The sequence below is a fragment of the Aedes albopictus genome, chromosome 3 (genome assembly GCF_035046485.1).
Source record: "Aedes albopictus strain Foshan chromosome 3, AalbF5, whole genome shotgun sequence".
Classification (NCBI taxonomy): domain Eukaryota; kingdom Metazoa; phylum Arthropoda; class Insecta; order Diptera; family Culicidae; genus Aedes; species Aedes albopictus.
Genome location: NC_085138.1, coordinates 22,636,799 through 22,660,299, shown reverse-complemented (window position 1 = coordinate 22,660,299; position 23,501 = coordinate 22,636,799). Strand labels below are relative to the sequence as shown.

The 23,501-nt window shown below is 37.8% G+C and overlaps 1 protein-coding gene across 5 annotated transcripts in view; it reads right to left on the bottom strand.

Annotated features, from left to right (window-relative positions):
* LOC109427307 (zinc transporter ZIP1) overlaps positions 1-23,501 on the bottom strand; it is a 63,261-nt gene that overhangs the window by 25,169 nt on the left and 14,591 nt on the right. For all 5 annotated transcript variants that reach the window (XM_019702826.3, XM_029865358.2, XM_062860228.1 and 2 more), the window contains exon 2: positions 9,157-9,870. In XM_019702826.3, coding sequence (XP_019558371.3) covers positions 9,157-9,653 — 497 coding nt within the window. In that variant the 5' untranslated portion in view covers positions 9,654-9,870. The remainder of the gene's footprint in view (positions 1-9,156; positions 9,871-23,501) is intronic.

Here is a 23,501-nt window from a genome sequence, read left to right as displayed (position 1 = left end):
AATTTATTAATTTATTAATTTATTAATTTATTAAGTTATTAATTTATTAATTTATTAATTTATTAATTTATTAATTTATTAATTTATTAATTTATTAATTTATTAATTTATTAATTTATTAATTTATTAATTTATTAATTTATTAATTTATTAATTTATTAATTTATTAATTTATTAATTTATTAATTTATTAATTTATTAATTTATTAATTTATTAATTTATTAATTTATTAATTTATTAATTTATTAATTTATTAATTTATTAATTTATTAATTTATTAATTTATTAATTTATTAATTTATTAATTTATTAATTTATTAATTTATTAATTTATTAATTTATTAATTTATTAATTTATTAATTTATTAATTTATTAATTTATTAATTTATTAATTTATTAATTTATTAATTTATTAATTTATTAATTTATTAATTTATTTATTAATTTATTAATTAATTAATTAATTAATTTATTTATTTATTTATTTATTTATTTATTTTATTTATAGTCGTCAATCAATGTGTAGACCTTTAGCAGTCCCTCCGGGAATTCCTGCAGAAATTCCTCTAGGAGGTCCTCTGGGAATTCCTTGTGAAGTTTCTCTGGAAATACCTCTAGGAGCTTCTCCAAAAAATCCTCTTGTATTTCCTCTAGAAGTTTCTCAAAGAACTCCTCTAGGCGGCCCTCCGGGGATACTTCTGGAATTTTCATAGGGAATTTTTCTATGGGATATTTTTCTACGAGTTCCTCCGGAAATTCCTCGGGGAGTTCCTCCGCAAATTTCTTTAGGAGTTTCTCCGGGAATTCCTCTAGAAGTTCCTTCGAAAAATCCTCCAGGAGAACCTACGGGCATACTTCTAGGAGTTCCTCCAGGAATTCCTCTAGAAGGTTCAAGAAGGAATTCTTCCAGGAATTCTTGCAGGAATTTCTCTAGGAGTTCTTCTAAAAGTTCCTACGGAAATTTTTCTAGTAGTTTTAGCGGTATTTTTTCTAGGAGTGGCTCCAGAAATTCTTCCAGGAGTTTCTCAAGAAATTCCTCTAAGAGTACCCCAAAGAATTTCTATAGGAATTTCTTCAGGAATTCCTCGAGATGTTCATCCACGAATTCCTCTAGGCGGTACTCCGGGAATGCCTCAAGAAGTTCTAAGAGGATTTTTTTTTCTAGACGTCTTTCCAAGTGTAAGTCCAAGAGTTCCTCTAGGATTTCTTACGGAAATATCTTTGGTAGTTCCTCTGAGAATTTTGCTAGGAGTTCCACTGGGAATTCCTATATTAGTTCCTCGATGGATTCCTCAAGTAGTTTCTTCAGATTTTTTTCAAGAAGTTCTTTCAAGAATTATTCTATGAGTTCCTCCCGAAATTCTTCTTGGACTTCCTCCAAAAATTCCTCCAAGAGTTCCCTCGGGAAGTCCTCTAAGAGTAACTCCACGAATTTCGCTATAAGTTTCTCTTGGAGTTCCTCCAGGAATTCTTCTAGGAGTTCCTCCGGGAATTCCTCTAGGCTGTCTTCTGGTACTTTCTCAAGGAGTTCCTCCAGGAAATTCCTCTATGAGTTCCTCCGCAAATAGCTCTACGAGTTCCAAAGAGATTTCTTTCTATGTGTTCTTCCGGAATCATCTTCGGGAAGTTCTCCCGGGAATTTCTCTAGGTGGTTCTCCGCGATTGCCTCTAAAAGTTTCAATGGCATTTTTCTAGGAGTTCCTGCAGAAATTCCTAGAGGAGTTCTCCCGGGATTTCCTATGGGAGTTCTTCCAGAAAAGGAGAGGAGTTCTCTTGGGAATTCCTATAGGAGTTCTTCCAGGAAATTCTCTAGCAGTTCCTCCGAGAATTCCTGGAGGAGTTCCTCCGGGATTTCTTCTAGACGTTCATCCGAAAATTCTTTTTGAAAGTTCCTCCAAGAATTCTCCAGTTCCTCCGGGAATTACTCTAGGAGTTTCAATGGGATTTCTCAGACCTTCGGAAAATCCTCTAGGAGTCCCTCTGGGTATTCTATTAGAAGTGTCATTGAGAATTCCTGAAGGAGTTCCTCCCAAGGTTCCTCCGGAAATTCCTCTTAGAGTTCTTCCAGAAGTTCTTCTAGGAGTGGTGTTCCTCCGGAAATTTATCCAGGAGTTTCTCCGCTGGAAATGCCTCTAGGAATTCCTCCAGAAATACATTTAGGGATACCCCCAGGAATTTCGCTAGGAGTTCCTCCGGGATTTCTTTGAGGAGTTTCTCCGGAAATTCCTCTAGGAGTACTAAAAGGATTATTTCCAGTTATTCTTCTAGGAATTTATCCGGGAAACTCTCTAGGAATTCTTCCGGGAATTTTACTATGAGTTCCTCCGGAAATTTCTGTAGGGGTTTCTTATTGAATTATTCAAGGAGATTTCTACTTCTCCCGTTTCTCCTAGGCGTATTTCCAAATATTTATGGAATCTCTTACCAGTAACAGGAAGCTTACGGAAGAAGCTGAGTCGTGCAATGGTTGTTTCGCCCTTTTCACATGTTGGTCTAGAATTATTCTATGAGTTCCTCTCAAAATACCTTTTCAAATTTCTCCCGAAATTCCTTTTGGAGTTGCTCCAAAAATTCATCTAAGATTTCCTCCAGAAATTCCTCTAGGAGTACCTCCATAAGTTTCTCTTGGAGTGCCTTCAGGAATTCTTTTTTTTTTCTAGGAATTTCTTCGGGAATGTCATTAGAAGTTTCTCCGAGAAATCCTTTCGGAGTTTCTACAATAATTCTTCAGGAGTTCCTCTGGGAATCGCCGTAGTTCCTCCGGAAATCACTCTACGGGTTGCAATGGGATTTCTTTCTAGGAGTTCCTCTGGGAATTCTCGAGCAGTTCCTCCAGGAATTCTTCTGGAAGTTCCTCTGGAAGTTCCTGGAAAATTGCTCTAGGAGGTTCAATGGGATTTCTTAGATTCTACGGAAAATCCTTCAGAAGTTCGTTATGGTATTCTATTAGGAGAATTCGAGAAGTCGAAAATTCCTCAAGAGTTCCTCCGGAAATTCCTCCAGGAGTATGTTCAGGAATTTCTTTACGAGTTCTTCCAGGAATTCCTCTTGAAGTTTCAAAAATATTTTTTTAGGAGTTCCTCCAGGATTTCCCCGAGGACATAAGAATTTTTTACTACAAGCTTCGAAAATCCTCAAATAACTTTGGCTCACCCAGATGAGGACAAGGAATTCCTAGTGTTTCTAAAAGTCCAAAAAGATTCTACATAGTTTCTTCAAAAAATTCTTGAATTACTTTAGCGGACCCAGATGTGGACAAGGAGTTCCTTGTACTTCTTAGCCATTCTTTAAACATCTTCGAACTACATTTGGGAATCCAGATGTGGATAAGGAATTTCTAGTATGTATTTCTTAAAATCAAGAATTTAACATAGATTCTTCAAAAATCCTTGAACCATTTTAGCGGACTCAGATGTGGGCAAGCAATTTCTAGTGTTTAAAAAAATAAGGAATTTTCTCGGGACTCAAATAGCTTCCGCTTACCCAGATGGGGACAAGGAAATCCTAGTATTTCTAAGAATCAAGAGTTTTGCTGAAATTCCTTGAAAACCCTCGAACTACCTGATATTTTTAGAAATGAAGAAAAGATTTTTAGAAATAAAGAATTACTCCCAGACACTTAGGAATTCCTGAAAAAACCTTAGCGAACCCAGATGTGGACAAGGAGTTCCTAGTATTTCTCAAAGTCTAGAATTTTGCATAGATTCTTCAAAAATTCTCGAACTACCTTAGCGGACCTAGCTATAGACAACAAATACAATCAGATATCATATTAGACGCTGCCAACTTTACGCCCACCACGTTTTGCAGGCTGTTTTATAACCAATTTAGTCTATATTTTGTTTGTGATGAGTCAATAGTAAGCAATAACTGCACTAAAAAAATCAGGTGGATTGGATGCAAGACCGCTGAGAAATTGCGGTTGGCGTAAGCGGCTGTAGTTGGCATTTCTAAAAGTCAAGAATTATTCCCAGGCTCTTGGGAAATTCCTCAAATAACCTTAGCGGACCCAGATATGGGCAAGGAATTCCTAGTCTTTCTAAAAGTCTAGGTGGTCTAGAATGGTGGTTCGGCCCCCCTTCGAGCCCGATTTCGAGTCATAAAATGTTCTTTATGGAAATGTTCTCTACATTCGTGTGCTCCGTGTATGTTCGTGTCTACCACACGATATACAAGAGCAGCTTGATCATTGGCAGAGAAATGTCAAAGTTTATTACTATGGATGAGTTCTTGGACTTATGCACGTTTTCACTGATTAGACGTTGGAGCAGTACCATATTCACAGAAAATGAACTTTTTTCCATGGCCACTTATGCAGCATGGCACCGCTCAAAACTCAAACGAGAATAAGTACACGCGCATTGGTCCACATAACAACATGCTGAGAAGCATACTTTGTCCCAGTGGGAACAATACTCCCAGAAAAAGAAAAAAAAAACATATCAATATTTTAAAAGCAGAATACTCATGCATTGTAAAGCGATGTTTGTTTCCCTGAAATACACAAGTTTTATAAGAAAAGCTAACAGGTTCAGAAATTATTCAAAGATGATTGTGTTCCTATTCGTTGATCTTGTTCGCTCTGTCTGTTTCTACTATTGATTATTTTTTCTTTTATTTATTAACAAAACAGCAATGAAACAGAAGAATTGAAACAGTATTTCACTGTCATGTGTTACAAATTTAATAAAATAAAATGTTTATTTGATTTATTTGGGTTCGAGCACTTTAGAGGTGTATTACTAAACGCACCGCAGTCGCAAACCCAGAGCCAGCGATGCGGAGAGCCACAGTAATTGGAGATTGGTTCCTCTCAAATTTGAGTGGTTTTTTATAAAACCGTTTTTACTAAACAGCACGGTTTACGAAATTTTATGCGGTAACATGTACTTTTTTTTACGTTTACAGCATCTATGAACATACAACAATATTTGCACATGGCCTTTTGAGGATACATTACCTTTTTATGTGAAAAATAAGCAAGAGAAATGCATAAGCATCTATTTTTTGTTTGTAGATTTTTTCGCTCTTGACCACGGTATTCAAATTTGGAATATCCTAGAATCGTGAAATTTTCTTAGAATATTCTAGGATATCTACAGAATAATTGCACATGAGGAAATTATGGTATTCGGTCTCATATTCGAGAAATTACGCATAATACGCCAAAAAGCCAGAAATCCTCTCTCTCGTGAGAAGCGTGACCTCAGACCTTAAATGCTAATTCTACACTCTGTTAGCCAAGTGGTTAATGTTATGGATTGACAATCCGGAGACTCCCTGGGCATAGTACTTGCCTTACAATATACAAATTCATGCAATGGCAGGCAACGAAAGCCCTTCAATTAATAACTGTGGAAGTGCTCGAAGAACACTAAGTTGAAGAGAGGCAGGCCAAGTTCCAGAAAGAGCATAGAGCCATACAGAAGAAGAAGAAGAAGTCCTTGGAAAAATAAGCTTTTGGAAGAACCCTGGAAGGTTATCCTGGATGAATTATTGGACAAATTATAGAAGGAGCTGCTGGAAGAACCTTGACTCATTTTGCAGGTGTCTGGAAGCCCTGAAGAAACTCCGGAAAGCACTTTTGAAAAATTTCTGGAAGATACCCCGGGTGAAATTTCTGGAGAGGTCCCTGATGCCACTCTTGGTGTAATCCCAGAAGAAAATCTTGAAGAAATACCAGAAGGAATTATGAGAGGAACCCATAAAGCTACTCCTAGAAGGAGTTCCTGGAGGAATCCCGGAAGAAGTTGCTGGAGTAAGGATTTCCCAGACAAATCCAATAAACAATTCCTGAAGAAATTCCAAAAGAAATTCCTTGAGGATTCACATAAGAAACGCCCAGGGAAAACCTAGAGGAATCCCAAAAACTGACACTGAGGAAGATTACATTACATTCTCAGGAAATTTTCAGCAGTTTCTCGAAAATTTCATCAGGAGCTATGCTGGAATTCCTCCGAAAATTCCCCGAGGATTCCGCGGAAGTCCCCCAGAATTATTCCAAGAATTCCAAAAACTCCTACTGGACCTTCCCTAAGAGTTTCACCAGAGAACCCTATAAGATTTCTGCCAATAATCCCTTCAGGAATTTCGCCAGAAATTCCTCCAGGGATTTTTCAAGAAATTTCTTCAACAATTCATTTAAAAAATCCTCCAGAAATTCCTTTATGAATACCTCCTAGATTCTTCAGGAAACCTCCAGTAATTCCTCAAGATAATATTCCCGGGACAACTCCAGGGATTTCACCAAGAATAACGTCAAGGATTTCTCCAAGAACTGCTCCGAGACTTCTTCCAAGAATTCCTCCAATACTTATTTCTCAAGGAAATACTCAAACAATCTCCAGAAATTCCTCCAGGAATTTCTCCAAGAATCCGTCCAGGATTTTTTTCCAAAAACTCTTTTAAGAAGTCCAACAGGAACTCTAATACGAATTTCTCCAAGACCTACTCCAATATTTATGTCAAAATTCCTTCAAGAATCCGTCCATTTTTTTAGTTTTTATTTATGTGTATGTAACTTAAATGCTAATTCTACACTCGAATCCGTCCAGGAATTTGGCCAGGGATGCCTTAATAAATTTCTCTAGAAATTCCTCTAGGGATTTTCAATAAATACATACCTTCAGAAATTCCTCCTGAAATGCCTACAGGAAAATCCCCAGGAATTTCTTCAAGAATTCCTTTAGGAATCCCTTCTAGAAATCCCTTCTAGAATTCTTTTCCATGAATTCCTTCAGAAATACCTCCAAGAAATCTTTCAAGAATTCCTCCAAGAATCTCTCTAGGAATTTCTCCAGGAATTCCTTGAAGATTTTTTTCAGGAATTCCTCCAAGAATTCCTACAAGAATCCTTCCAGGAATTTCTTCAAGAATTTCTTGAAGAAAAATCTGGAGAAGACCCTGGAGGAATTCCGGAAGTACTTTCTGCAAGAATTCATATAGTAATTTGTGAAGGAATTTTTAAAGAATTTCCCAGGGAGGAACTCCTGGAAGTATTTCTGGAGGACACCGTGGAGGAATTTCTAAAGGAATCCCTTGATGAATTCATAGATAAATTAGGAGTTATTCAAGAAGAAATTCCTGGAGGGATTTCTGGAGAAATTATCCGGGATGATTACCCGGAGAAATTCCCTGGAAAAATTCCCGTAGTATTCCCTGGAAGAATTCCAGGAGAAAACGCTGGAGGAATCTCTGGAAGAATCCCTTGAATCCTGAAGAAATCCCTGGATAAGTTGTTGGAGGAAATCTTGGATGAATTCCTGAAGGAGCTCTGGAGGAATTTCTGGATTAATAGCTGAATAAATTCCTTGATGAGTCCATGAAGGAATTCGCGAAGGAATCCCTGGAGGTATTCATGAAGGAATCTCTGGAAGAATTTTTAGAGAAATCGCTGGAGCAATCCCTGAAGAAATTCCTAGGAAAATTCCTGGAGGAATCCCAGGAGAAATTTGTGGAGGAACTCTTGAGAAAATTTCGTAGAGGAGTTTTAAGGGAATGCCTGGCGAGATCTTTGGGGGACTCCCATGGAATCCTCGGGGAATTTCTGGAGGAATTCCCGAGGAATTCCTGCAGGATTTTTCGAAAAGTTCCTGAAGTAAGTCCCGAGGAACTACTGCATGATATTTCAAAAGATTCCTCAAGTAATTCCTGAGGAACTCCTGAAGGAATTCCAGCATAGCTCCTGATGAAATTTTCGAGAAACTGCTGGTAATCTTATGGAGAATTTCACGGGAAGTCCTGAAACATTCCCTAGAAACACGTAGAGGTATTCTCGGAGAACATCACGATGAACTTCTGAGGGAGTCCTGGAGGAATTTCTAAGGAAAGCCTAGAGGAATTCTTGGGTAATTTCCGACACTTTTAAATACTATAAAGATCATTTGTATGTCAGTGGATGCACAATAAACAAAAAGAAATATTCAACATATTATGAGATACAACAGAGATAATCGTGGAAGAATTACATCGATAAAGTAAAGAGATACAAGAGTAGAGCTTGTAGAGCTTGAAGGTCTTCATTCCAGAACAGTTTGGATGACCTTGATCACCAAGTGAATGTTAATTGCACTAAATAATAATAATACATTCGCTACAATAAAAATACCCTGAGATTTACAAATATTACGACCCATACTTCAAAATACATTGGGTCAATTTGTATGCCAGTGGACACCCAAATAGCTACAAATAGAGATACTCGCAATATAATAAAGTTCAACAGACACAATCGTGAAATAATTATGCCGTTAGAGTGAAGAAAAACAAGTGTAGAGCCTGCAGGCCTTGAAGTTCCTAACTCCAAAATAGTTTGGAAAGCCTGGAATATCCCATGAATGTACCAAAAGCATTATAGATGTGCACTGAGGTTCCATCAGCAGTATAGACTACATTCCACAGATTTTTTTCACAACTAAAGCATGATACAGTATGTAGATATCGTAACCCAAACTTCAAAGTGTATTGGAGGCCATTAGAATTTCACAGAACGTCCAACTACCCCAATATCAAGTTGCTCATAGCATTGTGAGGTCTGATGGACATCAACGTGACTAAATTTCTTGAACAGAGTGAACACAAACGACGGTAGATGTTTTAAATCTTAAGAAAATGAATTCCAGAGTAGTTTGGATGACCTAGATCACCCAAGTCATGTACCGTGAATTTTCTAGGGGTACTTTGAGGCTTTTTGAGTACCGTAGACTATGTTCTGTGATCATTCATCGTGTATAAAATTTGGTTGAGAATGTTGGATTTGCGTCACAAACTTCGGAGTACTTTGGAGGCCTTAGAATAGCTCTAGGATCAAAACTTCAACAGACTATGATGGGTAGTAATACATTGCATGTCTAGGATCAGGGAAAACTATTGATGATTAGCAAAACGAAGAAATTTGAGCAAAAACATGCAGAATTTATAAAAAAAAGCAAAAAAATACAATTCCACGTTTTAAAACAAAGAAGATATTGCATTTCTACCAAAAGTAGATCGTCCCGGGTGTTTACGGGTTAATAATTTATCCATCTGTTACGTTGAGTTGATTGAAGATGATAATGGAATAGTGAACATAGCCGTAGCCCGTAAATCAATTAAAATTTTTAAGAGCTTAGCGTACACCTTATATGTGAAAAACTATTCTATTCAGAAAACATACCTCTTGCTCAGCAGCTTAGTTTCCTCGCTGGTTCCGTAGCCTCTGCTATCCGCGTCGGCATTGGTCGAGTCTCGGCTGGCACGCCTCGCCGAAGACGCCGCTCCCTCACTGTGCTGCCCCTGCTGGTGACGATGTTCTCCCCCATGGCTGTGCCCTACCCCGCACATATGGCTCACTTCATCTACGGCGTAGATCAGGAAGAATCCGAGGCAGAAGACAATCTCGGCGTACTGCTTCAGGGCGTCCCGCACTTCGGGCAGCATGTGTACCAAGGCCGTTGCCAGCAGCACCCCAGCGCCGAAACACAGCAGAAAGGAAATCAACCCCGGAAACCGCTCCCGGTTCCGCTGCGCGCAGAACAGTGGCAATATTCCGGACACGAAACTGCCCACTCCGAGGGCCAGTATGGCAAGCAGCTTGGCTTCGTTTTTGCTCATGCCGGTCTCGGTGTCGGGTGTCATCGTGGTGATGTTTTGCGCCAGTTCTAGATGATCCATTGCTGACACGGGTGGTATTCCGAGAGGTGATTCGAGATCAGTTAACGAAGCGATACTGCCTGTCTGCGGTGAGACTCGGGCTCTGACGACTTGGCGCGGTCAGTGCTGCGTCTGGAGAGACACCGCCGTTGCGCTTATCATTTGTTTACCGTTTCGTCGGACTAGATTGGCGGCGTGGCAAGGAAAGATTAGAAGACGCTCATGGGATGGATGAAATCTGTAAGAGAACGGAGGAAAATGTGAGTTTGAGTACGCATAGTATCTGGAAACAACGTGGAGGCTTATCTTTATCCGACAGGTATAATATATTGTGGGTCAAGGTTGCGAAAGTGGTGATGTGCTATCATAATTAGCACCTAATTATGCTAATTGTCCGTAGATCAACATAAAAGGTTGAGGAAAGGTATTTGTTCAGTTGATAGTGGAAGCTGATAAGAGCTGCCTTAGGTTGGCAAACAAACCGACCGATCATCGCGTGGATCAGTTCGGATGAACGTTCGATTTGGTATACAACTAACGGAAATGCAGGGAATAGCCGTAAATGAGGTTCAATTTTGTTATACCTCATATATAACGTATAGACTGTTTCAGAAATTGTAAAAACACTAACGATTGACGGCCATTTCAATTTGAGCATGAGCATGAGTATGAGATGACCGTACAATTCGTAGTTGCTACTCCGTTACTGACCAGAACAGTCAACATTGCACAGGGAACCAAATGGATGGGGCCTGGGTGTAGCTTTCCATCCTCAATGTGCAATTTTGAAGGTTCAAAACTTTATATTGTCAGTACCGGCGCCGGCCACGTCCTTACGGTCATCGGGGAAGGGAAGGAATGTTGGTGTGACATCCGTTGCTACTAGCGACCGTGTGTACCTCCGCATCTCCACGGTTGTCACAGGAAGGACGTTTGTTAGTGGGAAGGGAAGGGATAGAAAGTTACATAGATCTGGATTCACATTGGTAAGTGATGTGAGCTATGCAACCCTTGATATGATTTAGTCTTCCGCCAGCCGGCTGTCGGAAGAATACAATAATTTTATTGTATGTTTGTGTATTAAATTTAATTATATACCGGGTATGAATATTTTTTAAACCACGCTTATGTCGGATCAACTCGTAATAACGCACGTTTTAAGCTTATCGTTTCTCAGTCAGAAAATAAACTGTATGCAATTCCGTTTAATGTTACTGCCAATGCTGAAAAACCGAAACCCGCGCCGAAGCTTTACGAGGAAACTGGACAACTAAACAACTAGAATCGTTGCTTTTGAGTTTCATCTATGTTCTTGCATTACTTTTTTTTCGCGTTCCCGTGTTAAAAAGATTGCGGATAATAAAACCGTTGTACATATTTATTACAGTCAGGTTTTTTTACGCGGGGGATACGTACAGCGTAAAAAAACTCAATTCAAATTTCAAAAAACCGCGTAAAAAAGTCTCACCATTTCTCGACGAATCATGCGAAAATAAGACGATGAATTTTTTTTGTATGGAGTTTTCATTTACGCGGCCGCGTAAATCAAAACCGCGTAAAAAAGACCTGACTGTATCCGCGAATGTTCGCAACGCATAATCTAAGTTGAAGGTGTGATGAACAGAAATACATTATCGTGAATGTTCGAAAAAGAAATCGAAATTATGGAACTCGGCACGAATAAATTGACGCGGAAAACGTGGTCTACTTGTCACTGTATCGTACGGTAATCTTGACCTTTCTAAAGAAAGAGATACTTCGCCGTTTTGTTCCTGATTGCCTGCTTGTAAATCTGAAATAGAAAAAAAAAATTGAAATTGTGATACGTTCTCCACTGATATATTTTTGTAAATTGTTATTTATATATAGTTTAAATTTACCTCCATTCCTCTGAAACAAACGGTATATTAGCAGTGAAAAATAAATAGAATAAAAAAATAAATAAATAAATAGTAGGGGTATTCACTAAATAGATTAAATTGCTGCGTAAGCCATGCCTTTCTGCTTATTTGAAATGTTTCATGATTTTGCGAATGAAATAATCAAAGATTGCCTTGGTGATCGCGACGTTTAATCAGTTTAACTCTCAGGCGGCGGTGCTAAAAAAATAGCCTCAGAAGACGGTGCCTACAAAACACCGTTACACTAATTTTTAGAAAAATCATATCTTCTTCGTTTTACACCTAAATGTAAAAATTTTTATATTGCCGAGAACCTTGGGGCCTCAGCTTTCATAATAATTTATCATACATAGTCGTAGCGAGGAAAAACGATAAAAAGGGGCTCTGCAAAGGGAGGCACCTCCTTAAAAACAGCGTTACACTATTTTAAATGCATATATCTCTGCTGATATTCCATATAATTACTATTTTCTTCCACCATTGGAAACCGCCAACACTCCCCTTTCTAGAAAAAATATCGAACATAGTCGTAGCAAGGATAGGGGCATATGGGGGCACCCCATTTATGTGTTCGCAAAACATATAAAAATTTATATCAGCCCCGTTTTTCAAGCAAATCATGATTTTCTTCCACGGTTAGAATCTTCAGGTGAGGTACTTCCAAGAAAAATTGCAAATCATGGGCGGAGCCAGAAAAAACAGTAATAAGGGGCAATTCTTCCAAAATCGTCAAAAAATTTCAAAAAATCATAACTTGACCATAAAGTAACAAATAATCAATTTTATAGCGCCATCTAGAAGCTGAGAATCTTGCATTATCGAGAAAAATATTACACATGGGCGTAGCCAGTGATATGGGCTCGCAAGGGGCAGAGAAATTGAGTTCTCAAATCACTACACATAAACAATATTCCATACTAATTTCTCAGTCATCAAATCAAGAATTATTCCTTCTTTATTACCCTTGTTAGACACCAAAACCCACCATAGTCGTAGCAAGGAAATAGTGAAGGGGGGGGGGGAGTGGTGAGAAAGGCGACTTTAAATGTTTTTCGGTAATTTAGGTATTTTAGGTAAATAATAGCTTTTGTCAACGAAAAGCATCTTGAGACGATGTACTTTATAAGAAAAATAATACAATACATATTCGGAGCTAGGAATAATAGTAATAAAGGGCAGTTTCTAGAAAAGTGCACACACAACTCTCAAGAAATTCTCAACTTTCCTTCACAAATAAAAAGTTAAGAATTTTGGTTCATGAGGAAAATTTCACACATGGCTATAGCCACGTGAGCCCGTGTAGCTGCCGGCTTAGAATTGCACTACGGATCACCTGTTCCGGGGGTAAAAGTCCACCAAACAGGTAACCCCAATCCAAGGTGTCAGGCGACCCGTGCTGAGAGATGGATGGTTGAGGGGGTTTAAAAGATGCTCGATCTTTATCGGAGCCCGTAGCGTGGGTAGACCACCTTTTGGGACGGATCCTCAGGCCGAAGGCCTTAATCGTTAAGGAGGATTTCCCCTCTCGGCCGTCCAAGGTGGCCATGCCACGGCCGGTCGATTGCGCCTAAGAGAGAAGACGCCTGCATACCCCACCCCCAGGCAACGCCCGCTGGTCCGTCGGCCGAGTATCGGCCCTAGACACCGCTTGCCTTGCCATCCGGCGAGATTTCCGGCCGCACAGCTGGACAGGAGTCGCTGTGACGGCCAACGAACCCACCATCAACAAGCAGCAGCGGTATGTACCGGTACCATCGAATAGCATAGGATACACATAAAAAATTTACACTTCATTATTACACAGAACAACACGCACACTCAACAAATAGGATTTTTAATAAATTATATCAAGAAACGTTAAAGATCCGTGTTCTTAGTTTTTGTATCGCGAAAGTGCCCTTGATTACCCAGTAGCTAGCCGACCCTGGGATTGCCGGAGAGTCTCTTGCGTCTTGAGTCGGCCCGGCACTGTTAAGTTGTCGATTCGTTTCAGTTGCGGTAAAAGATCTACCAAACCGAAATCTAATGTAGTCCTATTTTTAAATTTTGGAATATGTGCTGTACTGGTAATTCAAGGAATTATAGTATTTAGTCCTTACTACTGGTGTTTTGATGACTTCCAATTTTTTTATAAAACTGAGTTTACCAACTTTACTTTGCATATAGTTAAAAACCTCACCATCCGAGGCTAAACTCAATGCAAAGGAAATCAAATTGGGTTAGGGATCCATGTATGTACTAACTCTTTGAAGACTGGAAAGTGCTAGTACGCAAGGAACATACTAGAATCCTTATTACTGAACACATGTTCCATTATTGGAATGATATTGCTGCTAATGTTAAAACCCGGGTCCTAAACTTCCTACTGGGGAGAATTTAGCAGTAAAACAAGGGTGATGCTAGGTTTCCAATGCATGGCCAATATCAGTACTCTTGTTTTGTTTTCTAACAAAACAAAGCAAAAACTGTATCAAAATCGATACTTTATTGCCCCTCAATGGCAATTGAGTAATGCGACATGCACTACCACTACACTAAGGATACGGGTAATGTCACAATAGATCTAAAAACTGGTCGCAGTGACAAACCCGAACAGGAATAAAAAATAGCCACGATATTTAAAAAAATAATGGATTAATTTTTTCCTTTCGAGGTTGAGAAGGTACATAAATGATAACACACAATTGAATAAATTCATTATTAAAATTCATACTTTGGGAGAATTTCAGAATAAAATTCTAATGGAATCCTCAAAGCATTCCCAAAACTATTCTTGAATGGTGTTCTCAGAGAAGCTCATACAGAAACTCTTGTAGGAATAAATTGCCAATGAAATCCGTGGATGAAATTCTGGAGGAATCACTGAAAGAATTCTCCAAAAAACCCATTACGAAATTCCACTAGGAATCCCTGGAGAACTTGATGGAATCTCTGTAAGAATCCTCGATGGTATCCTAGGAAAAATTTGGTAAGGAGGATCCCTTAAGAACCTCTCAAACAATTTAAGATAATTTTTTTTGAGAAATGTCCCATGAATTGATGGAGAGATTTCTCAAAGACTACCTGGAAGAATTTCTTAAGGATTCTTTGGTGGTATCCCCCAACGAGTACCTCAAGAAATTCACTGGGGTATTTCAGGGGAAATGGCCTATGCAATGCCTACAGGAACATCAGTAGGTCGGCTCCAGATGCACGTTCTCGTTCCAGGAACTTACAATAAGATAAATGAGGGGGTTAGAAGCAAAGGGGTGTAAGTGACAAAAACCCACTTTCGAGTAAATGAGGTTTAAAGTTTTTCACCAATGTTTCATCAAAATGTATGGAGTATCAAAATCGACCCAATTTTCTACGATTTATTGTAATTTTTCTAATCATCGTAAAAATAATCCTAAAAAAGTTCTTGAAAGCTTGAAACCAGAAGATTTTTTGTATATGATCAGCTCAAAATCGACAAAATGGTCACTTACACCCCTTTGATTCTGGGCCCCTCAAATAGAAATGTGACCGATTCAATTATTGAGTGTATTCCTGAAAGAATCTCTGAAAAAAACCCTTGGCCAATTCCTTAGGACATATGGAAAAAATCATTGAAGAATCTCTGAAGAAATTCACGATGAAATAACTTGGGGAACTCCCGATAGAACTCATAAAAAAGATCCTCAAGGAATCTCTGGAGTAAGTCTGCAATGCATCCTTTGAATCCTAGGGGAAATTTTCCAAGGATCCCTCAAGTTCCAGAAATGATTGTCTAAAAATGCTTCAACAAATTTCTGCATAATTTCTTGTTGGAATACTTGAATAAACTACCGATAGAATTTCTGTATAAATATCTGGTAACATTCATAACGACACCCTTAAGAATTTCTTCTAGGATTCTCTGGAGGTAGAATTCAAAAATACCAAAATAATTTCCAGAATAGGTTTTTTTAAATTTGTTTTTGTCTGTAAATTTCAACTGATGCTCTCTCTCTCTCTTCTTGGCGTAACGTCCTCATTGGGACAAAGCCTGCATCTCAGCTTAGTGTTCTATGAGCACTTCCACAGTTATTAACTGAGAGCTTCCTCTGCCAATGACCATTTTGCATGCGTATATCGTGTGGCAGGCACGAAGATACTTTATGCCCAAGGAAGTCAAGGAAATTTCCTTTACGAAAAGATCCTGGACCGACCGGGAATCGAACCCGTCAACTAATGCTAATTCTTCGGAATATGATGGACATGTCTAATAGTTTTCTAAATCAGTACACCGAAAAAAAAATGCCTGAATGACTTCCCAAGTAAAAATCTCTAGAGGTATTCTCAATACATGAAAAAAAAAATCGGTGGAATACCTAGAAGTTGTTGAGCATACAAAAATACAAAATTTTGCTGAACAGTGCGACATTCTATCTTGTTAAATTAAGAAGTTATTAAATAATTTCTATTTTTGATAATTGTTTGTTTATTACCCATAACACATATAGCATACACTTGCATACAAAAGTTCAAGCCATTTTCATAAAGTAGAAATATATTTGATTCATTATGGGAAACAATTCTCTGCGCCATTTTGCGCCGAAAACAGTTAGACGAGTGCAAAGTTATCCTATAAAAATCAGTAATTTAAAAAAAAACTTTGTTATTTCAAAAGCTGGCGTTTTTCGATGTTCAGCAAATACATGTATTTTAACATTCCAAATAACTTTGTAGAAGACGAAAAAAATGTAAAAAAATACCGTTAAAAAGTTATGATGAAATATATGATATCTAGGGGTCATGCACGTACAACGCAATATATCTCGAAAAGTATGAGTTTTAGCATTATGACGGCTTTGAAAAAGTTGTTCAAAATTGCATTTTGCACAACTTTGCCGTCTATCTGCATTTTTGGAAAACATATTTTTTTCATCTCACTTATAGATGGATTGATCATCCAACTCTTCGTGTCAAAAGATGCGCTTTGTCTTATGTAGAAACTTCTCCGAAGAAACTACATCGCAAAAATCAACGGTTGAAAAGTTATTAAAAAAGCGCACAAAATCGTCAAAATAAAACACTGTGCATTGATGGATTTTCCATCAAACATCCCTGTTAAAATTATATGAAATCTCTGAAATAGATTATCAAATTTCCCTTCGACTTTATTAAAAACCCTTCCGTAATCATCCCCCTAAGAAGAGTTCGAAAAAGCACTCTTTTCGCTATAACTTTTTTGTTTTTTCAATATTTTTCAACCAAATTTTGGGGGCAGTCCATTAAGTGTGACAAGCAATGCATCAAGTATACGGAAAACCCGTACGAAGGGGGGAGTATTTTTAGCAGAAATCCTATTCAGGAATTTCTAAAGAAACCCCATCAGGAATGTCTGGAGAATCAAAAGAAAAACTTCATGAAAAAATACCTAGAGAAATACCTCGAGAAGTCCCTGAAAGAACCGGTAGAGTATTCTGAAGGAATCCACTGAGAAGACCCTGATGGAACACAGGAGAAATTTCTGAAAAAAATCTCAGATAGATTTCCCGGAAAAATTCCAGCAGGAATGCCATGATAAATGCCTAAAGCAATTACTTAAATCATTCCTGGAGATATGGTAGTTAGAATATCTGGAGGAGGAATTGCTGGAAGAATCACAGGAGGAGTTGATTGAGAAATATTCAAAGGAAGGCCAAGAGGAGTTTCAGCAGAAATTCCATAATGAATTTGTGGAGGAATTCTTGGATAAAATCTCTGGACGATTTCCTGGATGAGCCCTTGAAGAAATCCCAGGAAAAACAACTGAAGGAATTTTTAGAAGAATTCAAGGAAGATTGCCCGGAAGGATCGCAGCAAGAAAACCAGGGAAAAGCTCTAGAGGAAACCCTAGTAGAACTTCTGAAGGACCACAGTTAGAATTTCTGGAGGAGTCTTAGCAAGAATAGCTAGAAGAACCACAGGAATAGTGCGTGAGGAACCCCAGCTGGAATTTCTGGATGAATGCCACGAAGCGCTCCTGGAGGAATCCCATGACAAATAACTGGAGGAATCCCTGGATTAAATCTTTGAAGGAATTCGTAGACGATACTCCGGAAGAACTTAGAAATATTGCCATGCTTAATCCCAGCAAAAAATTCTGAAGAAATCTCACGAGAAATCCCTTGAAGAACTCTTCGTGATATAACAGTAATTGCTGGAGGAGTCCTAGGGGGAATTGCTGGTAAAACCACAGCTGCAAATGCTTGACGGATCCCAGCTGAAATCTCTGGATAAAATCTCTGAAGATATTCCTGGAGAAATCACTGGAGGTACAGTATGCGGCAGGAAAAAATGCGAAAGTGTTTTTCAACTTCAAACCTCGTTTTCGTCCATTTGACATTAACCAATCTATGTTTCAACATTCCATGATCTATAATAGGCTAGTTTTCTGAAAAGATAATTAAAAAACTTCCCATTTTGGTCACTAACCTTTGCAGGGCGGCGCCTGAAACTGAAGACCATCAGAATTTTTAAACCGCAGAAAAGTACACAGGTCGTTAAATTTCGTATCTGATAAAACAAATTTTTTAATTTTCTCTACAATATCATCAAATATATGTACTTATTTCATCTAGTATGTGAAACTACATGGCTCTGGGTCAGTGTGGTCTGGTTGTTCATCAAATTTAAGCTAATTTTGTTACTGTTATAGTCATTTTGTTTAATGACCATTGGGCGCGCAGTTTATTGATACCCGCTTATTAGGCTTACATTATCACATGTTTAACATCAAATATGTTCATTTTTATTTTTCAGTGCTAGAATATAGACATTGACTGATACACTGTCATGAAAAAATAGTCATATATATCCCATATTTAGCGTGTACTAGTGCCTTGAACTTTTCGCATTTTTTCCTGCCGCACCCTGTACTTCTGAGACAATCCATGGAATATTGCCTTAAATGATCCCACCAAGAGCTTTTGAAGAAATTTCTGAAGGAATTCCTAGAACTCCGGGAGATTTCATAGAAGGTATTTCTAGAAAAATCCTAGTAGGAATTGCTGGAAGAGCTTTTAAGAGGTTTTGAAGAGCTTTTTTCTTAATTATAATTGTTGGGGAGTGGAACTTTCTGCATCACGAATACACACAAATTGAAAGCAGCTTTTTGGAGCAGTTTCAATGCTGTTATCACATTATTTATTATTATACTTAACTATTAAAATTACAATAATTCACTAACGTTATGGTATCTTTTCTCGCACTGCTTCCACTTCTTACCACAACAATTACCTATCTGATATACGGAGCCGAATCGTGTTGCCAGTTTCACAGATAGACAATAACCACCACAACAATAATCTTTTTTTATTTTTTTTTGTGAAAACGATTTTCCTCCGTAGGAGCAATTAATTTAAGTGGGTGCCCCTTACTACTAATTTCCAAACTTCGTCTAATTTTTGCGTTATTTTTGAACTTTTTTTACCAAAAGGCTATTTGCAGTTCAGTAGGAAAACATGGGCCTATCTTCATGCATAGGAAATTCATTGCCTGTATTTCCTAAGAAACCGTTTTTCTTTGGTCGCAGTATGCAGTTGTTAAGAAATGATTCAAATGATATTCTCTGTTGGAAGATTCTACCAGTATACACCAAGAAATATCTTGAGCGATTCCTGTTGAACACGAAATTGGGCTTAAGAATTTGTGGAAAAAATGAAATGGTTTGGGGAACACCTAAAACTTTCTCCCCTTCCCATTTTTTGAAGATCATTTCCAATTTAGTAATTGAAAAATAAATAGAGAATGTTAGTAGACTGATTTGAAAATTAAATGTTCCTTATGAACCCATGTTACTGGCTACGACTATGTGTAATTTTTGTTTCCCCAAGATTCCCAACATTTTATTTGTGAAGGAAAATTAGAATTTGTTGAGCTATGGCTTTCTAATATTTTGTGTATACTTTTCTAGAAACTGCCCCTGATGACTATTATTCCTAGCTCCGCCTATGTATTGTATTATTTTTCTTATAAAGTACATCTTCTCAAGATGCTTTTCGTGGACAAAAGCCATTATTTACCTAAATTACCGAAAAATATTTAAAGTCGCCTTTCTCACCACTCGCCCCCCCCCCCCCCTTCACTATTTCCTTGCTACGACTATGCCTAATACTTTCAAGGTGGGTTCTGGTGTCTAACAAGGGTAATAAAGAAAGAATAATTTTTGATTTGATGACTGAGAAATTAGTATGGAATATTGTTTATGTGTAGTGATTTGAGAACTCAATATATCTGCCCCTTGCGAGCCCATATCACTGGCTACGCCCATGTGTAATATTTTTCTCGATAATGCAAGATTCTCAGCTTCTAGATGGCGCTATAAAATTGATTATTTGTTACTTTATGGTCAAGTTATGATTTTTTGAAATTTTTTGACGATTTTGGAAGAATTGCCCCTTATTACTGTTTTTCCTGGCTCCGCCCATGATTTGCAATTTTTCTTGGAAGTACCTCACCTGAAGATTCTAACCGTGGAAGAAAATCATGATTTGCTTGAAAAACGGGGCTGATATAAATTTTTATATGTTTGGCGAACACATAAATGGGGTGCCCCCCATAAGCCCCTATCCTTGCTACGACTATGTTCGATATTTTTTCTAGAAAGGGGAGTGTTGGCGGTTTCCAATGGTGGAAGAAAATTGTAATTATATGGAATATCAGCAGAGATATAAGCATTTAAAATATTGTAACGCTGTTTTTAAGGAGGTGCCTCCCTTTGCAGAGCCCCTTTTTATCGTTTTTCCTCGCTACGACTATGCATGATAAATTATTATGAAAGCTGAGGCCCCAAGGTTTTCGGCAATATAATTTTTTTTACCTTTAGGTATAAAACGAAGGAGATATGATGCTTCGAAAATTACTGTAACGCTAATTTTAAGCACCGTCGCCTGAGAGTAATCAGTCTACGCTGTTAAGTGAATCCCCCTAGTGTAAAAAAGTACACCAAATCTTGATCCTGGAATGTTCCTGCATTTAAATAAACCAGGCTGGAAAATAGCAAGATCAAAACTTGAAATGGTAGATCTTACACCGTAACGCACCATTCCAAGGTGATCTGCCCACGTTACGGGTTAGCATCACCTTGGAATGATTGACGGCCATTTCAATTTGAGAACAATATCCGAAAAAGTTTCTTCTAGCTCTTGTAGTAAACATTCTAACGAAGCAAATAATACCAACTTTGTTGTTGTTTCTTTTGAAATTAAAACAATGGGGCTCTGTAAACTAGATTACTAAAATTTGAAGTTGCACAAAGCGGTCAAAAAATGTAGCAAATAAGAAAAGAAAAAAAAACTCACAAATAAAATATTCAATTCTCAACCCTAAAAGGGATACCTGGGGACCATTGGACCCCAGGCGCCTTTCAGAGCTAGCCTTTATGGAACACACTCAGCGAGGTGACGAAACTGAGGCCATGAAGGTATCCCTCTTAGGGTTAAATATAATGAAAGTTACTGTATCGATAAGAAAAAGATATTTCTGGATTGGTAAAGTAATATTCACTGGTAAACTTGATGAAGAACCATCATTGCGAGCCTTCCCAATCCCAAAGCGAAAATTTTTGTTTTGAATTTCTCAGTAACACCAGTAGCAACCAACGTTGGGTAAATGAATGTCTCTTTTATTGTTTACTGCATTAGTTCTTATGGTATGCCATACTTTGCCATGTGAAGAATCAGTTGAGCTGAAAAAATAAATTAGTTTAAATCAAATGTGTTCAGAAAAGCCAAGAAAACCTTCAAAAATAAGAAGCTTGATCTTAGAAAAAATGTTGTGAAAATGTCTTTGACACATTCTACCGTGGCGTTACAACGTTTTGACGCCTTTATTGTCCGATTTCCACAAATATTTGAGGTTTACGGTCGTATTTATGAGTTACATTGGAAAATCTGACAAAAAAGGCGTCAAAACGTTGTAACGTCGCGGTAGAATGTGTCCTTTTTCTATTTTTCCCAGGTTTTGATGGAGGCATTTCGTAGAAAACTTGTTGAGAGAGCAAACATTATAAAAAAATAGATAATTTTTGGTATTTAGTGATAAATAACGATGAAGTTATTTAAAAAAACACCTTTGTGCAAATGCAAATTTGTAGAATGAAGTTAATTATTAAATAACTCGACTGTACTTCAAAATATCATGTCTATTGAAAGCAAATGCGAAAATGTGGAGCACAATATGCTGTATTCTGAAAAGAAGTTGGTCGAAATCATCAGAACAGTTCATTTTATTTAATAAACAAAGTTTATTTATAATTTCTAAAACAGTCTACATCATTTTTTTCGGTCTCAATTTTTGGTTATTTAGGGTGAAAGTCACCAGTGTCCATTTTCCAGAAATCGCGTTTTCTCGAGCACAAATCAGGAGACGCATCAAACAAATTGGTATAAACATGCTACTTGATGTTCACTGCAAGTAAGCAAACAATGAGTAGAATTTTCATATCAATTTGTTTGATGCATCTTCAGACGATGCATATTTCGAGGAAATTTGAGTAAAATTAATGGCGGCTATTTTCGTACTCTGTCAACCTTGTCCTTAAATAACACAGTGAAACAAAAAATAACTTTTGGTATTCTAAAAAGGAAACTTATGCTTCTCTGATAAACTTTGGATCGCTGAATCGTGTGATCACTGAATCCGAATCAGGGCTCAGATTTGCTCCAGCACGTCACAAGTTTGAGCTTTATTTCAATTTGTAGGGTAAAATGCGTGATTTTTTGGGCTTTAATACACGTGCGATATAATTTTTCTTTCTAACTCGCCGAAAATCAGTTGAAAATTTAAAAAAATGAAAAAATGTATGCTTGTTTTTTAATTTTGGTTTTGGGGGCCCACTTTATAGGGTTTGCCCCGGACCTCCCGAAGTCTTAATCCGGCACTGGATGCCTCGAACGCCCAGTGATCTATTTTGAGATCAGTAACTTTTGCGATAACCGTGGGGAAATAAGGCATGTTGGAATAGGTAGTTCTTCTTCTTCTTCTTATTCTTCTTCTTCTTCTTCTTTTTCTTCTTCTTTTCTTCTTCTTCTTTTATATGGCTCTACGTCCCCACTGGGACTTGGCCTGCCTCGCTTCAACTTAGTGTTCTTTGAGCATTTCCACAGTTATTAATAGGAAGCAATAAGTGAAGTACTAGATTGAAAGTAGTGAGCTGGATTTTTGTATGGTGAGATGATCAGTTCTCCATTTCTGTAATGAAATGGTACAAACAGCGTGGGTTATATGATTTCTTGACTAATTTGATGCTATTTGAGCAAAAGTTTGGGTAACTGTGTTGTTATATTATTTATTTCTTGCAACTTCAACAACACAGTTACCCAAACTTTTACTCAAACAGCATTAAATTAGGCAAGAAACCATATAACCAACGCTTTTTGCACCATTAATTACAGAAATGGAGAACTGATCATCTCACCATACAAAAATCCAGCTCACTACTTTCAATCTAGTACTTCACTGATTGCTTCCTATTGAAGGGCTTTCTTTGCCTGCCATTGCATGAATTTGTATATTGTGAGGCAAGTACAATGATACACTATGCCCAGGGAATCGAGAAAATTTTCCTGACCGGAACGGGAATCGAACCCGCCGTCTCCGGAATGGCGATCCATAGCCTTAACCACGAGACTATCTGAAGTCAAATTACAATTCCTAGGATGTTCTGGCTTATCTTTCAGAACGATTTCAATAAACCTCGTCGCAAAGTCTTCTACCATAACTGGGCGATATTTTGGCCAGGAATTCGACAACGCTGAGCTTTTTGACACTGTTTTGATACAGATGTTTCATGTCTGGTCTGACTGACTTAACGTAGGCCAATTACAACCTGAATCTCGATGGATTCCCTACATAACAAATATAATTTTAATCATTATCATTGTGGGAAATATGACGTAACTCACCAAAAAGTTCGACAACTAATGATACGATACACAGCGCTTGACCCCGTCCCTCCCCCTCAGCGTTACGTAATATTTGA